Genomic DNA, 17,899 nt, shown 5'->3' on the forward strand with positions numbered 1-17,899 from the left:
ATCATTTTTGTTGCCCTTCGCTGTACTCTTTCCAATTTATCCACATCCTTCTTGTAGTGTGGGGCCCAAAACTGGACACAGTACTCCAGATGAGGCCTCACCAGTGTCGAATAGAGGGGAACGATCACGTCCCTCGATCTGCTCGCTATGCCCCTACTTATACATCCCAAAATGCCATTGGCCTTCTTGGCAACAAGGGCACACTGCTGACTCATATCCAGCTTCTCGTCCACTGTCACCCCTAGGTCCTTTTCCGCAGAACTGCTGCCGAGCCATTCGGTCCCTAGTCTGTAGCGGTGCATTGGATTCTTCCATCCTAAGTGCAGGACCCTGCACTTATCCTTATTGAACCTCATTAGATTTCTTTTGGCCCAATCTTCCAATTTGTCTAGGTCCTTCTGTATCCTATCCCTCCCCTCCAGCGTATCTACCACTCCTCCCAGTTTAGTATCATCCGCAAATTTGCTGAGAGTGCAATCCACACCATCCTCCAGATCATTTATGAAGATATTGAACAAAACGGGCCCCAGGACCGACCCCTGGGGCACTCCACTTGACACCGGCTGCCAACTAGACATGGAGCCATTGATCACTACCCGTTGAGCCCGACAATCTAGCCAGCTTTCTACCCACCTTATAGTGCATTCATCCAGCCCATACTTCCTTAACTTGCTGACAAGAATGCTGTGGGAGACCGTGTCAAAAGCTTTGCTAAAGTCAAGAAACAATACATCCACTGCTTTCCCTTCATCCACAGAACCAGTAATCTCATCATAAAAGGCGATTAGATTAGTCAGGCATGACCTTCCCTTGGTGAATCCATGCTGACTGTTCCTGATCACTTTCCTCTCCTCTAAGTGCTTCAGGATTGATTCTTTGAGGACCTGCTCCATGATTTTTCCAGGGACTGAGGTGAGGCTGACCGGCCTGTAGTTCCCAGGATCCTCCTTCTTCCCTTTTTTAAAGATGGGCACTACATTAGCCTTTTTCCAGTCATCCGGGACTTCCCCCGTTCGCCACGAGTTTTCAAAGATAATGGCCAAGGGCTCTGCAATCACAGCCGCCAATTCCCTCAGCACTCTCGGATGCAATTCGTCCGGCCCCATGGACTTGTGCACGTTGAGGGGTGCTGGGAATTGGGGGGCCCTAAATTGCAGCTGAAGATCATTCTGGTTTGGGGGTCCAGGTTGTGGGGGGTGAGGAGTTGAAGAAATAAGTATTGACTATAAAGGAGAAAGCTGGAGCAGCTGTGTACAGGGAAACAGTTAGTGCTCTTATCAGAAATGAAAGAAACACAAGGCCAGTTCTGAGGAGGTTTCCAGAGGCAGGCTCGGGTTAAATAGCTGGAAGGAAAAGGGGCCTCAGGCCCTATAAAAATAACTGGTTGCAAAAAAAACCCCAAAAATTAAATTAAAAAAACAAAACAAACCACAACAACAACAAAAACAACCCAGAAAAGCTCCCATCACACATCCATCACCATTTTAGATTTTGGCATCTCCTGCCTGATGTGACATCTTTGCTTTGCAAACATGAGACCTGGGGAACTCTGTGGCTGTTACCCTTTAACTGGGTAAAAGGTTACACAACTTGTCTCAAGGAATTTTCCTCTTAACAGAAGATTTATTTTAAAACATATAAAAATAAATTCCATTTGAAAAAAAAAATTACAATCTACACTAGGTCTTAATTCTCTTATCTGCTATTTCTCTTACATATTCCCGCACCCTAATTCTTTTGGCAAGAGGTTTTACTTTTCAGGATTAGCCACCATTTCCTATATAATTGGAGGGAGAAGGGAGAGAAGAAGAAAAAAAACTGTCAGTGTTGCAATATGATTCAAGTTATCACATAATCAATCTCATACTTTAAAATAATTACCTTCATGTTTAATTTCATTTTCACTGCTAATTTATTCAAAGATTACAAAATATAATCCCATAGGTCAATTTTCTCTTAATTCCCATTTCGACCCAGTGAGCTTTGTATGAAGTCACATTCTACAATAACCTAGGAGCCTTCCATTTCTGTGAGTTCATTTCTCCCTGCGTCTTCTCCCAGAAGTGTGGGTGGAAGGGGTCTCAGACTACATGGGAAGGTTGCATTATGAGAAAAACCACCTGTGCTCTATTTTCATACTTTCTAATCTTTCAGAGTAGCAAGAGGAGGAGAAGAAATACAAATGCGTTAGACTCAATAGCAAAACTAAGACACCAAACCACAGACCCTGGACTTAGCATTCATGTATCCTGCAGTCTGAACTAGGAATCTGATACATTCCCTCATTAATTACCATCATTTGCCCAGCATGGAAGTGCTTCTTGTCCAACAAGGAAACCAGATTGGGACCCATAGGTATGGAATGGCTCTGAAGGAATCGGCTGTTTCTCTCTCTGCTTCATGAAACTTTGGATCCAAATGGTAAAGGACAATTGTTCCCAATGTAATCATGGCATCCTTTAGGAATGTGATCAGTGCCACTTAACTAGGGTGCAGTGTTCTAAAAATAAATAGTTTACCTGGGCCACAGGTCACCATAGCTTCCACCTCTGGGGTGAAAATCAACCACCAGTACCTGCGATTTCTACCTGAGTTCTTGTCAAATCGTTGGCCATAATAGGAGTAATTTTACAAAAATATCATTGTGATAGTGAGATATAACTTCCCCAAATATGCCCCTTTATTTATTTAATCTGGTGGTACATATTTAAGTTAGGGACTAAATACAGGTGCAGCTCATATTCCCTGTAAGACACAAAATGTCAGGCCTAAAAATAGGTATCTTTCTGCAGCTATATCACATTCAATACTGCTTTCACTTTATACACATTTGCAGAATCTCCCAGGGTGAGCGCAACAGAAATGTCACTTCCATTTTTTTCAATCACTACCTAGATAGATTGCATTTACCAAATAATAGGCAACATGCACCTGATTAGGAAGGAGAGATCTTCAGGAGGAACCTCCTGAAGGGCCTGGGTCACAACTGCTTTGGGAGCCAAATGCATGGGTATTTTGCTTAGTTACAAGTCATTTACTAGAGAATACTCTTCCCAGCTCTTTAGGAAAAATATTGATTTAGCCAATTGAACAACAGTGTGATCGTATGCAGTTATTTCCACAATTTGTGGTGTACTGTTGTTCGGCATTTCATAAGGGATATTAAAAGTGCTACTGTCTCCTTCGTAGCATGTCCAATAGCATGGAGTATTTGATCCAGATGACTGAACTGCAATTGAACTTCCCCTAGGTCATCAGGGAGGGGTGCGGGGGAAGAAAAAATAATAATAAATTACTGTTGTAGAAAAAGGTCATTTGTCTGAAAGTCTGGAATAAATCTGAGATACATCCTGTCAAATAAAATTAATAGACTCATAGACTCATAGATATTAAGGTCAGAAGGGACCATTATGATCATCTAGTCCGACCTCCTGCACAAGAGAGGCCACAGAATCTCACCTGCAATAAACTGCAATAAACTCCTGCAATGAACCTCTCACCTATGTCCGAGCTATTGAAGTCCTCAAATCATGGTTTAAAGACTTTAAGGAGCAAAGAATCCTCCAGCAAGTGACCCGTGCCCCATGCTACAGAGGAAGGCGAAAAACTCCCAGGGCCTCTTCCAATGTGCCCTGGAGGAACTAATTTACTTCTAATTAATGCATCCCCAGTTAATAACTAAAATTCTTTTTATTAATCCCTAAATGCATGACCTTACACTTCTCACTATTAAATTTCATCCTATTACTATTACTCCAGTTTACAAGGTCATCCAGATCCTCCTGTATGATATCCCGATCCTTCTCTAAATTGGCAATACCTCCCAGCTTTGTATCATCCGCAAATTTTATTAGCACACTCCCACTTGTTGTGCTGAGGTCAGTAATAAAAAGATTAAATAAGATTGGTCCCAAAACTGATCCCTGAGGAACTCCACTGGTAACCTCCCTCCAGCCTGACAGTTCACCTTTCAGTATGACCCACTGTAGTCTCCCTTTTAACCAATTCCTTATCCACCTTTCAATGTTCATATTGATCCCCATCTTTTCCAATTTAACTAATAATTCCCCATGTGGCACTGTATCAAACACCTTACTGAAATGTAGGTAAATTAGATCCACTATGTTTCCTTTGTCTACAAAATCTGTTACTTTCTCAAAAAAGGAGCTCAGGTTGGTTTGGCACAATCTACCTTTTGTAAAACCATGTTGTATTTTGTCCCCTTTACCATTGACCTCAATGTCCTTAACTACTTTCTCCTTCAAAATTTTTTCCAAGACCTTGCATACTACAGATGTCAAACTAACAGGCCTGTAGTTACCTGGATCACTTTTTTCCCCTTTCTTAAAAATAGGAACTATGTTAGCAATTCTCCAGTCATACGGTACAACTCCTGAGTTTACAGATTCATTAAAAATTCTTGCTAATGGGCTTGCAATTTCGGGTGCCAATTCCTTTATTATTCTTGGATGAAGATTATCTGGGCCCCACCCAATTTAGTCCCATTAAACTGTTTGAGTTTCGCTTCTACCTCAGATATGGTAATATCTTCCTCCATATCCTCATTCCCATTTGTCATGCTACCATTATCCCTAAGATCCTCATTAGCCCTATTAAAGACTGAGGCAAAGTATTTGTTTAGATATTGGGCCATGCCTAGATTATCCTTAACCTCCACTCCATCCTCAGTGTTTAGCGGCCCCACTTCTTCTTTCTTAGTTTTCTTCTTATTTATATGGCTATAGAACCTTTTACTATTGGTTTTAATTTCCTTTGCAAGGTCCAACTCAACTCGACTTTTAGCCTGTCTCACTTTATCCCTGCATGTTCTGACCTCAATTAGGTAGCTTTCCTTGCTGATCTCTCCCATCTTCCACTCCCTGTATGCTTTCTGCTTTTTCTTAATCACCTCTCTGAGATGCTTGCTCATCCATCTTGATCTACAATTATGTAACCAAATAGCATCCAGGAAAGAAAAATCCACAACACAGAGGGGCATAAGAGACTTCTGGAGTAATTCTGAGCCAAAAAAAAAAATCTGCAAAATTCTGCATATTTTATTTGTCAAAATAACACAATATAATCATGCCAATTTGAATTATTTTTGTAATTTATTTCAAAATACGTATCAGCAAGTATGTCTGTAACAATACAGACAAAAAAAGATTCTGGTCATTTTTTCTGACAAATAGGTTCCTTACTAGGCATATTAATACAGAACTTTGAGTTATTCATTTAAGCAACAACACAGAAATTTATTTCCCACCTCCTGAGAAGCAGTGCAAAGGCTTGGGGGAGTCAGGGGTAATGGAGGAACTGAGAGAAAGGGAAGGAGCCTGGAGTGAACTTGGAGGGTTGTTGGGTGTATGTGGGAGAAGTATGGAACAGGTATTTTGGGGGGAGGGGGAGGGAATGTTAGGGAGACCCTTCCCCATGCTGACCCTGACTGACCTCAAGCTGCTCCCATTCAGTCAGGCACATTTGCCTCTGTCCCTGCACCATCCCCATGTGTCCCTGCCGACCCTCTCCCTTATCCCCATGTGGCCTTGCACCCCCACTCCCATTTAGCCTCTGGCTCAATGCTGTCTCCCCACTAACTCCTGAGCCCATGCCCCTGTCTGTCCTCCCACTAGCCATTCTGAACCCCAGTCTGTGACCTCCCGCAGCAGCCCTGTGTGCCCCACTCTTCTGTCCTAAACTGGTTTAATGGGCAGGGTGCTGTGATTAACGTCTACTCCCATGGGAATTCTGCACCACTGCATGCCCTCAGAATTTGTTCCCTGCAGAAAATACTTTCTGCCTGAGAAGTGCTGCAGTTTCACCTTTTGCTTACCAGAGGTTGCTGTGGTGCCAGAACAACAGGGTGCATTCATGCTTCTGGCTGTTCTGATGCCACACTAGCCTCTGATGGGAAAAAGGTGGAATTGCAACACTTCTCAGGCAGAATGTATTTTCTGCAGGAAAAAAAATTCTGTGACAGACATGAATTCTGCACATGTGCAGTGGTGCAGAATTCCCCCAGGAGTAATAAGACACTTTTGGTTTCAGATAAAATGAAATTCCAGAGCAGGTTATATCTGATGATTCACAATAAGAACAGATTTCAGAGTAGCAGCCCTGTTAGTCTGTATCTGCTGAATGCACCCAATGAAGTGAGCTGTAGCTCTCGAAAGCTTATGCTCAAATAAATTTGTTAGTCTCTAAGGTGCCACAAGTTCGTTTTTTCTTTTTAATAAGAACAGAATCTCACATTGACTTCTCCTCTGATGCATTTAAACCTTCTTCACCCAACATCACCTTATTATTATCAAGTCATGTTATTTACAAGAACGTTAGCATCATCATAATGGGGAAAAACAGCCAACCTTCCCTTCTGTACCCAAAACTCCCAGATCAGCAGGAGAAAGGTCAGAAGCAGCTTTGCCAATAGACAGAAACAGGGATTAAAGCACAGAACAATCCATTCATATTTCCCCTCCAACTCTGTGACACGTGAACCTCCAGCCTGAGTGAGACTGATTGAGAATCAAAGTGTGATACCTAGCACAGACAGCAGTGAACACTGCATCACATGACATTTTGGGAAGCAGAGAGGTTGCATATGGGGAGAATAAATACTATTATGGCTGACACAGAAACTAAAGATGGGTTGAGGGGGGATTATGATAGTTACAGAGAAGGAGTGAATCCCTCTGACTCATGATATCTTTTTCTGATGTTACAGAGGGTGAGATGACATTTTTCCCTACTCCTGTTCCTGATCTTTGTTATATTTCAATATATTTTAGGTGGGGAAAATGATAGAAAAGATTTCTGCTATCCAGCACAACCTGAAGCAACATGAGAGCAAACTGGGAATGAGACAATTTGTCCCCAAACGGGGAAATAGACAATTGCTTTGAAATGGGGTAAGAGTAGAACTGTGAGGCTCAGGGTTTGTTTAGACTAGGAAAAATTGATGGAGTTTAGGTCAGGTCAAGGGAAAACTAATGGGAACCACTGTACCTAGGTGACATCTGCACTGCAACTTTAGTTGTGTTTGTACACCAAGATCATTAACTTGAGTAGCTAACACCATGTACAATCCTAGTGCACGTAAGGCACAGGTAGTTTTTGCTTCAGTGTAGCTTGTTCAGATCAAACCTCCCTCCTCCACCTGGAGCTGATGAACATTCCTGGCTGGAGGGACACACACTCCTACAACTCACAGGGAAAGGTGTTCACAGAGAAAATCATAGGACTGACCCCAAAGAATGGTGAGCTGCAAAAGGCAGAAGGAGATAACTCATCTGGTGGAGCTGAGAGGCCATGGTGAACATGGTGCAAAGATCACTATATGGGAATTAGCAAATGTGACTTTAAAAAAAAAAATCTTTAGCCAGCCCTAGTCAAGGCATTTATTACAGTACTCTCCCATGTGGATTTTCTGATGTCTAATAAGGTTTGACCTCTGACTGAAGCTTTTACCACACTCAGGGCATGTGTAGGGTGTCTCTCCCACATGGATTTTCTGATGTCTAATAAGGTTTGATCTCTGACTGAAGCTTTTCTCACACTCAGGGCATGTGTACGGTGTCTCTCCGGTGTGAATTCTCTGATGTGTGATAAGGTATGAGCTCCGACTGAATCTTTTCCCACACTCAGGGCACATGTAGGGTGTCTCTCCAGTGTGGATTTTCTGATGTCTAAGAAGGGTTGAGTTCTGACTGAAGCTTTTCCCACATTCAGGGCATGTGTAAGGTGTCTCTCCGGTGTGGATTCTCTGATGCGTGATAACAGCTGAGCTCCGACTGAAGCTTTTCCCACATTCAGGACATGTGTAAGGTGTCGCACCCGTGTGGATTCTCTGATGCGTGATAAGGCCTGAGCTATCACTGAAGCTTTTCCCACATTCAAGGCACGTGTAGGGTCTCTCTCCAGTGTGGATTCTCTGATGTGTGATGAGGGCTGAGCTATGCCTGAAGCTTTTCCCACACTCAGGGCATGTGTAGGGTCGCTCTCCAGTGTGGATTCTCTGATGCGTCATAAGGGCTGAGCTGTGACTGAAGCTTTTCCCGCACTCAGAGCATGTGTAAGGTGTCTCTCCAGTGTGGATTCTCTGATGTCTAATAAGGGTTGAGCTATGCCTGAAGCTTTTCCCACACTCAGGGCATATGTAGGGTCTTTCTCCAGTGTGGATTCTATGATGTGTTATAAAGGCAGACCGGTGATTGAAGCTTTTCTCACACTCATGGCAAGTGTGGCATGTCTCTTCCAAGTTGATTCTCTCACATGTAACAGGGTCTGAGTGACTACTGAACTTTTCCTCTGGCCTCTGCTGTCTCTCACAGGCATTTGCTTTTTCTAGGTGTGCCCAATTCCTGCAAATATTCCCTTTGGATCTTCCTGATAATGTTCCATGTGGTTCTATTTGGTCAGCATCTTCCTCCTGAGGATTATCATCCTCATTCTCACTCATCACACCATCTCCTGATGGGAGACAGAGAGAATCCGGACATAGGTCACTCCCTGCACCAGAAAGAAAGGAAATCTCAGAGAGAGGAATGGAAAAAAGAGCCAATAAACCAAAATATGTGCGGGAGAGATCAAACCTATCAGGAGCTGATTTTCCCCAATCCCTTCCCCAGAGGAGAGAGGAAGGGATCAGTTCCGGGTCCACATCTCACTAGAACTCTCAGGGGAAAGCAAGATCATGGAGCAACCTGCTGCCAGTTGTCATTCAGGATAGGAGGGAAGCCCTGTGTGACATCTGCCATAAAGATTCCATACCTGCTGGGAACAATCCTGAACTCAGAGAGCTCACAAGGTCTTCGTAGGGCATCCCAAATATTTCCCGCATTCCCAGACACTTTTTGAGTTGGTTTAACCAATTCCTCACCTGTGCAGGCAGCTCTCAGGAGCACTTCTTTCTCAGAACCCCGAAGGTCTGGGACCCACGGCTCTTCCCCTCGTTCCATCTGGAATATCACATCAGGTTTGGAAACTGGAAACCCTACTCAAGACAAAGAAAAAAAGTGAGATCAGTGAGATTTGTGGGATACTTGTCACAAAGACTAATGCTAAGCTCATTTTTAAGCAGTAACATCCCAAGGCCAGATCTCTTGCCTCAAAGTGGCAGGATAGTTATTATTATTAACCATGTTCATTACTTTTGTGACTAAGGGTCAAGTGAGACTATGTCTACACTAGAGTTAAGTTGACTTAAGTTACATTGACAATCATAAACCACCATAATTACATCATTTGTGCATGTTCATGCAGCACTCCTTGTATCAGTGCATCATGGGGGCGGGCTCACTCTCCCATGATGCCGTGTTCTCCATTCCATCATTCTGTGGGACTTCCAGTTCAGTACATTTTGCGCTATTTTTGAACAACCCATGTAAACTGTACACCCACCATATCTGCCTAAAAGCATGGATCCTGCACTGCTCTTTAGTTTTGTGATGTGTGTCATGAACACACCACTGATCCTGCAGTATCTCATGAGCTGCAAATCTGAAAGTGAATCCGTGGTGCTTGCCCTGCAATGTGCCATGGAAAGAAACAATTCAAGGTTGATGTTGGAGCAGCTGCACATGGTGGATCATTGCTTTTGGGCTCAGGAAACCAGCACTGACCGATGGGATCGCATCGTTATGCATGTATGGGATGATGAGCAGTGGTTGCAGAACTTTCTGATGCACAAAGCCACCTTCCTGGAACTGTATGCGGAGCTGGCCCCTGCCCTGCAGTGCAAGATCATCAGAATGAGAGCTGCCCTCAAGGTGGAAAAATGAGTGGTGATTGCTTTGTGGAAGCTGGCAATTCCAGACTACTACCAGTCAGTTGCAAATCAGTTCGAAGTTAGGAAGTCCGCTGTGGGGGTTGGGATGATGAAAAAAGTGTGCAGGGCCATTAATTGCCTCCTGCTATGAAGGACGGTGACTCCGAACAATGAACAGGAAATAGTGGATGTCTTTTTGGCAATGGGACTCCCTAACTGTGATGGGGCGATAGATGGCATGCATATCCCAATTTTGGGATGGCATGAAGCTCATTGTAGGAGTGGAAGGTGTGTGGAGCTGCACCCGAGCTATGATTTGCCTCCCTTGCTTCCAGTATGCCTGCTTCAGCTCCTTGGCCTTAGCATGGCAGTCCTGCATGTTCCTTTCACGGCCTTTCTCCTCCATGCCATGAGCAATCTGCCCGTAGGTATCCAAGTACCTAAGGCTGGATCGGAGCTGCAGCTGCACATCCTCCTCTCTTCAGAGACCCAACAATTCCAGCGTACTCTAGGCAGGAGCACGTTTGCTGAGGAAAGCCGCCATGGTCAGTTGGGAAGCTGCAATGAGAACTCTCCACACTGAACAAATAGGAAGAGGAATTTCAAAATGTCCTGGGGCTTTAAATGGGAGGGATGCATGCCTGTCTACCTGCAGGGCAGCGGAGTTCAAACTGCTGACCAGAGCGGTCATGATGGGCATTGTGGGATACCTCCTGGAGGCTACTTAGGGTGATATAAGAGAGCACAGTGTCTACACTGACTCTGCACCGCTCTAACTTCGTCTAAAAAAGTTCTATTTCTCTTGTCGAGGTGGCTTTATTATGTTGGCATAACAGGAAAGTTAAAACAGCAGGAGGAGCACGGCAGAGTGTACACCTCCACTGTTTTGTCGATGAAGCTGACATTTGTCAACAAAACTGTGTTGTGTAGACAAGGCCTAAGAATGAATCCCCACTGTGCTAGGCTACGTACAAACCATAGACTAGTAAATGGTCCATGCCCTGAAGAATTTAAAATCTAAACAGACAAGAAAACACAGAATGGTGGGAAAGGTAAAACACACCAGCAAAGTGACAGATGTGATGAACCAAAGGCCACATATGGATAGGGGCAACTATTGACATTATTATAATTAGGGTAAAGAAAAAATATCATATATATCTGTACTATTACCATAAGGAAGGCATAAAATACCTCACCCAGTTACCATTTTTTCAGGTTTGTTGGGTCCCTGAGACAGTGTAAACTGAATCAGCACCTCCCTTCTCATGGGCTCACCTGCCCTTCGATCTTTGTTTCCAATGATGTCTGTAAGTTGTAAGTATGCACAATGCAAGATGGTGAGTATGAACAATGCCGGACTCTCTTCATTATAATTATCTTACTCTAATCATTATGTATATTGATCCTTCCTTATGATTTCAATTATAACTGTCTGTATTAAATCAAGTTTCCCTGTGTGTTTCACCAAATTTAATCTTCACCATTAACTTTGAGTAGCCACCTATAAGGGCAAGTTGCACCCTGTAACAAGGAGGTGTGGCCACATTCAGAGAGTAACAGAGAAGGACTGCAACACATCCTGTGGCGGGCAGAACCAGAAGAGCCACATCTGCCATGGCAGAAGCAGAAGGATGGACAGGAAGCAGAAGTACAAAAGGCGGGTCCTGCAGTTCAGTTGGGCTGGAGCTACCAAGGGAGACCGATGCATCCCACTGGCTGCTGGAACCTGAAGAGGATCCCCACTGTGCTGAGGACTGGCCAGATCTCCCCAGGCTGTTGGCCAACCGAGAGACTAAGGAGCTCCGTGGGCTGCTGCCTGGGGACTGGCCAAATCTCTCCGGGCTGCTGGCTGACCGAGATGCCGAGGATCTGCTGGGGATGCTACCTGAGGACTTGCCAGAGCTGCACGAAAAGACAGAGGACCCCCATGTAATAGAGATACCAAACCCAGGGGATGTAGAAAGTAGCCTGGGGGAACTAGACAACCACCTGGTTAAGTGCGGGCCTAATTCTAGGTGAGCATGTTGTGGGGAAGATCCCCACAATGGATGTCCATTCCACCACTGTTAGGGACCTGGGCTGGGACATGGTGGAGTCGGCTGGGCCCATGTCCTCCTGACACCTGCCGTCCCACTCCTGGGGTGGCAGCCTCCCCATATTAGCCAAGGAAGCCTCTGTTAGTGCTCACCCTTCCCTGAGCCCCCAGACTGTCCTGGTGCTCAATTTTACCTGGGCTTGCAGAATGCTTAACGTTCTGCCCTCATTGCAGGTCAGATTTTACTAATTGTTTGCTGCCATGCCCGGACCGAGGACCCTGGGGCTCATAGACTTCTCTATTGCTCTGCCTGGCTGGAAGGATGGGACACTAAGTGCAGCTAATTCCCTCCTTTTGACCTCACCTTTACAGGTATGTCACAGTGAGAAGGCTTGGTCTCCCTCAGAGAGTGATAGGGAGGGACAACCATGCAGCCTACACACCCCAATACATTATCTAATAGGTGTAATACTTGTACTGGTTACACTACCAGCCTGCGACATCATCAACGAAGTACCCATTTGTGCCTGGATAGTGACCCTGCTATGGCAGGGAGGAATGCAGCAAGAATTCAGGATTGGTGGCCAGGGTCGCTGTGCACAGAGATGGGGAGATTATATGGTGGGGAGGGGTGAATAAGTGGTGGAGGGAGCTTAAGAGTTAAAATAATAATATTTGTGGGGGGGGGGGAAGTATAACGAAGTGAAACTAAACAGAAATAAAACTGGAGTGTAGGCTCTAAATCAACAAGGCCTGGGCAGGGATCCCTCACAGCTCTAGGTCCCCAGACCTTTCCTCCCTCCCACTAACCCACCAAGCCCACTTCCTGGGTGCCCTTCCTCCACATTCCCCTCCCCTTCTTCCCATTACTCTCAGCCGGCACCACCTCCTGGCACCTTGGGAGCTTCTTGTGTTCCCTCCTCATCTCTCACTACCTCATCCCTTCCTGCTGCTTCTTAGCTCTAACACTGCACACACCCTCCCCATATCCTGGCACCCCAGAATTATCTACTCCCCCCCCTTCTCCTCCCCTCCCACAGCTCTGTTCTCCCTTCACCCGTGGGGTCCTGAATGGCAACATTATACGCTCTCCTATCAAAAGAGGAGCTCATCTGACTGTCACACAAGCCATGCATGAGTCACACACCTATTTACTCAATTTAGAATTCTACAGGTGGCATATTTTCCTCTTAAAATGAGGAAAAGGCATGAAAGCTACAGTTATTAATGTAGCCAATAAGGATACATTAAATGCAATTTTAAAATGACTGACTGCACCAAAAAGGCACATGTCCAAAAATTATTCTAGTGGGTGGGAGATAAGGCAACAAACGGGGGGCAAGGAAACTTGTCAAAACTAGTATGACGAATAAAGGTATAAAGTTATTACTACTCAGGTTCTTTAGAGATCCCACAGCTTCTAATAACTGAGGGGACAGGACTCCTTACCCAGCAAGACCACCGTCTCATAGTTCTCCTGCATGACATCCCTGTAGAGGGCTCTCTGAGGAGGGTCCAATAGAGCCCACTCCCCCTTGGTGAAATACACAGCCACCTCTTCGAAAGTCACCGGCCCCTGAAAGAGCAAGAGTCCAACACTCAGGACCTGCTGCCCCAGTCACAACCCCACTATTCAGGGAACAGCAGCACCAGGTAAATGGAAGCTCCGGGAGGCACATGTTAACAGAGTCCCACCCCACCTTGCTTAAGCAGCCAGGAGGCGTCAGAGTGAGGGTAGAAAGAGAGAACCCTTGTGTCTTCCAGCTGACAGATGGAGGCAGGGTTTTCACAGTTATCACATCCTACTAGCCAGAGCTTGATTATAGGAAATGGAGCCTCTAGCAGGGCCCAGAGACAGCCCCTTGGTAGGAGTCCCAACACTCTCCCAATAAAATATAAGGAAGAAAGGGGAAGTCAATAGTAAAGAATATAAGTTAGAAGGTGAGAATTATAGAAAATTGGTAAGGGAAGCTATCAGAAATCAATGATCAATCAATGAAAATAAGAAGGAAGTTATTAAAAGTATATTAAGTACAAAATGAATCCTAACACTGGTAGTCACTTAAAATCTATCTTTCTGTAGTTAATACATTTCTTTTATGCTTTATCTGAACCAGTGTATTTTGAGTGATGTGTTTGGGGAAAATCCCAGCTTGGTTAGCTCAAGCTTGTTGTCATATCTTTCCCATATCAAGGGGAAGGTCACTATATTAATGAGCTCACATTGTACAGATCCCTGTGCACAATACGAGGAAATAATTCTGGATTTATATTACAGCAGGTGTGCAAGCTTGGGGAGCTGGGAAATTGGCTGTTGTCTTCTATCTGTCCTTGAGTGGCTTAGGTAAAGCACTCAGGTAGCTTAGTTGGGTGCATGCTGCCACCTGCTGTCATGTCGGATGACAACAGGCCCTGGAGAGGCTGGCTGAATCTCCAGCAAAGCAGTGTGAGAAGGGCCAGCCTGGCTTGAGGGTTAAAGGGCACAGTGGTTCCCAGAAGCCCCCCAGACTGCCTCCCATCACCCCTAGCAGCTCCCACCCTCCTATGCATTTACGGCTCCTCTCCCTCCAAGGAGAACCCACCACCAGCTCCGTCATCATCTCTTACCTGAGCCAGCTCCATTGAAGCCATTTCCTTCCCTCTGGGAGGTGGGGACGATCTGGGGTGAAACGTGGACGTTATTCTGTAGCCTGCCAGGGCAAGAAAGGCAACGTGAGAGAATTCAGATGGGGTTTTTGTCCATTCCACAAGAAATTCCCCCCAGGATTTTTCCCTGCTCATGGACATTCTAGGTTCTGCCACACTGTGAAGCACAAAGTGACCTTATTCCAGTACAGGCCTAGTCCCCTCCCACCAGGGTGTAACCCTCTGAGATATGTTGAAACCTTTCCAGTAACAGAGTCTCTGAACCAAAGGCCAGAGAAGAGCAGAATCAAAGGAGTCACTTTGGGGGATTCTCCCCATCATTGTCCCCAAGGCAGCTCTCTCAGGTTTACAAAGTTGTTTGATGCTCCAGCCTTTATACAGTCTCTCCAGGGAGTGCCCCCTTTCATGGGCTGGGCCTAGTTTTAGCTTTTGGCAAGCATGACCCCAGGGGCTGTTAGACTGGGCCTTCTTGCCTCAGCACACCTTGTTTCTTTTTGTGGCTCCCCAGTGAGTCCAAATGAGTAGATACTTCGGATAGAGACTGTGAACATAAGAATAGCCCACTGCATCAGACCAATGGTCCACCTAGCTCAGTGGCCAATGCCAGGTGCTTCAGAGGGAATGAACAGAACAGGGAATCATCAAGTGATCCATCCCTGCCCATCCTGCCTGTGACACTGGCAGATGAGGTGTTAGCTCTTGCAAAAGCCCCCATGTCTTAACTGAACATGGACAAACGCAGAGCTGGAATCAGTCTGGCTCACTTGTGTTAGTATTGTTAAAACAGGTATTAGAATTATAAGAATGTGTTTAATGTTTAGACTTTATTGAATGCTTGTGAGCTGCTGCCTGGAACAATATCTGAGTATCATAGAATCATAGGATGAGAAGGAACCGCAAGAGGTCATCTAGTCATAGATTCATAGATACTAAGGTCAGAAGAGACCATTCTGGTCATCTAGTCCGACCTCCTGCACAGCGCAGGCCACAGAATCTCACCCACCCACTCCTACGAAAAACCTCACCTATGTCTGAGCTATTGAAATCCTTAAATCATGGTTTAAAGACTTAAAGGAGCAGAGAAGCCTCCCTCAAGTCACCCATGCCCCATGCTACAGAGGAAGGCGAAAAACCTCCAGGGCCTCTCCAATCTGCCCTGGAGGAAAATTCCTTCCCGACCCCAAATATGGCGATCAGCTAAACCCTGAGCATATGGGCAAGATTCACCAGCCAGATACCCAGGAAAGAATTTTCTGTAGTAACTCAGATCCCATCCATCTAATATCCCATCTCAGGGGATTTGGCCTATTTACCCTGAATATTTAAAGATCAATTACTTACCAAAATCCCATTATCCCATCACACCATCTCCTCCATAAACTTATCGAGTTTAATCTTAAAACCAGATAGATCTTTTGCCCCCACTGCTTCCCTTGGAAGGCTATTCCAAAACTTCACTCCTCTGATGGTTAGAAACCTTCGTCTAATTTCAAGTCTAAACTTCCTGGTGGCCAGTTTATACCCATTTGTTCTTGTGTCCACATTGGTGCTGAGCTGAAATAATTCCTCTCCCTCTCCTGTATTTATCCCTCTGATATATTTATAGAGAGCAATCATATCTCCCCTCAACCTTCTTTTAGTTAGGCTAAACAAGCCAAGCTCCTTAAGTCTCCTTTCATAAGACAAGTTTTCCATTCCTCGGATCATACTAGTAGCCCTTCACTGTACCTGCTCCAGTTTGAATTCATCCTTTTTAAACATGGGAGACCAGAACTGCACACAGTATTCTAGGTGAGGTCTCACCAGTGCCTTGTATAATGGTACTAAAACCTCGTTATCCCTACTGGAAATGCCTCTCCTGATGCATCCCAAAACCGCATTAGCTTTTTTCACAGCCATATCACATTGGCAGCTCATAGTCATCCTATGATCAATCAATACTCCAAGGTCCTTCTCCTCTTCCGTTACTTCTAATTGATGCATCCCCAACTTGTAACTAAAATTCTTGTTATTAATCCCTAAATGCATAACCTTACACTTCTCACTATTAAATTTCATCCTATTACTATTACTCCAGTTTACAAGGTCATCCAGATCCTCCTGTATAATTTCCTGATCCTTCTCTGAATTGGCAATACCTCCCAGCTTTGTATCATCTGCAAACTTTATTAGCACACTCCCACTTGTTGTGCCAAGGTCAGTAATAAAAAGATTAAATAAGATTGGTCCCAAAATCGATCCCTGAGGAACTCCACTGGTAACCTCCCTCCAGCCTGACAGTTCGCCTTTCAGTAGGACCCGTTGCAGTCTCCCCTTTAAGCAATTCCTTATCCACCTTTTGATGTTCATATTGATCCCCATCTTCTCCAATTTAACTAATAATTCCTCATGTGGCACGGTATCAAATGCCTTACTGAAATCTAGGTAAATTAGATCCACTGCATTTCCTTTATCTAAAAAATCTGTTAGTTTTTCATAAAAAGGAGATTAGGTTGGTTTGGCACGATCTACCTTTTGTAAAACCATGTTGTATTTTGTCCCATTTACCATTGACTTCAATGTCTTTAACTAATTTCTCCTTCAAAATTTTTTCCAGGACCTTGCATACTACAGATGTCAAAATAACTGGCCTGTAGTTACCCGGATCACTTTTTTTTCCTTTCTTAAAAATAGGAACTATATTAGCAATTCTCCAATCATTCGGTACTACTCCTGAGTTTACAGATTCATTAAAGACAGGTTTCAGAGTAGCATTAAAAGAGATTCATTAAAAATTCTTGCTAATGGGCTTGCAATTTCAGGTGCCAATTCCTTTAATATTCTTGGATGAAGATTATCTGGGCCCCCCCGATTTAGTCCCATTAAGCTGTTTGAGTTTCGCTTCTACCTCAGATATGGTAATATCTACCTCCATATCCTCATTCCCATTTGTCATGCTACCATTATCCCTAAGATCCTCTTTAGCCTTATTAAAGACTGAGGCAAAGTATTTCTTTAGATATTGGGCCATGCCTAGATTATCTTTAACCTCCACTCCATCCTCAGTGTTTAGCGGCCCCACTTCTTCTTTCTTAGTTTTCTTCTTATTTATATGGCTATAGAACCTTTTACTATTGGTTTTAATTCCCTTTGCAAGGTCCAACTCTACTCGACTTTTAGCCTGTCTCACTTTATCCCTACATGTTCTGACCTCAATTAGGTAGCTTTCCTTGCTGATCCCTCCCATATTCCACTCCCTGTATGCTTTCTGCTTCTTCTTAATCACCTCTCTAAGATGCTTGCTCATCCAGCTTGGTCTACAACTCCTTCCTATGAATTTTTTCCCCTTTCTTGGGATACAGGCTTCCGATAGCTTCTGCAGCTTTGATTTAAAGTAATCTCAGGCCTCCTCTACCTTTAGATCCATAAGTTCTTCAGTCCAAATCCACTTCTCTAACTAATTTCCTTAA

At 44.5% G+C, this 17,899-nt stretch overlaps 3 protein-coding genes across 16 annotated transcripts in view; 1 reads left to right on the forward strand and 2 right to left on the reverse strand.

Annotated features, from left to right (window-relative positions):
- LOC119849376 (zinc finger protein 420-like) overlaps positions 1-17,899 on the forward strand; it is a 3,142,523-nt gene that overhangs the window by 3,080,007 nt on the left and 44,617 nt on the right. The gene's annotated exons all lie outside the window — the stretch shown is intronic.
- The window catches only part of LOC119849403 (zinc finger protein 501-like), a 1,099,011-nt gene that overhangs the window by 924,916 nt on the left and 156,196 nt on the right, over positions 1-17,899 (reverse strand). For 2 of the 8 annotated variants that reach the window (XM_043503841.1, XM_038386464.2), the window contains 4 exons: positions 14,412-14,494; positions 13,254-13,380; positions 8,879-8,992; positions 5,070-8,508 (listed from right to left, as the gene is read on the reverse strand). The exons of 4 other annotated variants lie outside the window; for them this stretch is intronic. In XM_043503841.1, coding sequence (XP_043359776.1) covers positions 7,385-8,508; positions 8,879-8,992; positions 13,254-13,380; positions 14,412-14,435 — 1,389 coding nt within the window. In that variant the 5' untranslated portion in view covers positions 14,436-14,494 and the 3' untranslated portion in view covers positions 5,070-7,384. Of the gene's footprint in view, positions 1-5,068; positions 8,509-8,878; positions 8,993-13,253; positions 13,381-14,411; positions 14,495-17,899 lie in introns of those variants that run through there. 2 more of the 8 variants (XM_043503833.1, XM_043503826.1) reach the window with 2 other exon arrangements.
- LOC119849388 (zinc finger protein OZF-like) overlaps positions 1-17,899 on the reverse strand; it is an 875,044-nt gene that overhangs the window by 410,568 nt on the left and 446,577 nt on the right. The gene's annotated exons all lie outside the window — the stretch shown is intronic.

This window comes from Dermochelys coriacea, chromosome 28 (assembly GCF_009764565.3).
Source record: "Dermochelys coriacea isolate rDerCor1 chromosome 28, rDerCor1.pri.v4, whole genome shotgun sequence".
NCBI classification, from domain to species: domain Eukaryota; kingdom Metazoa; phylum Chordata; order Testudines; family Dermochelyidae; genus Dermochelys; species Dermochelys coriacea.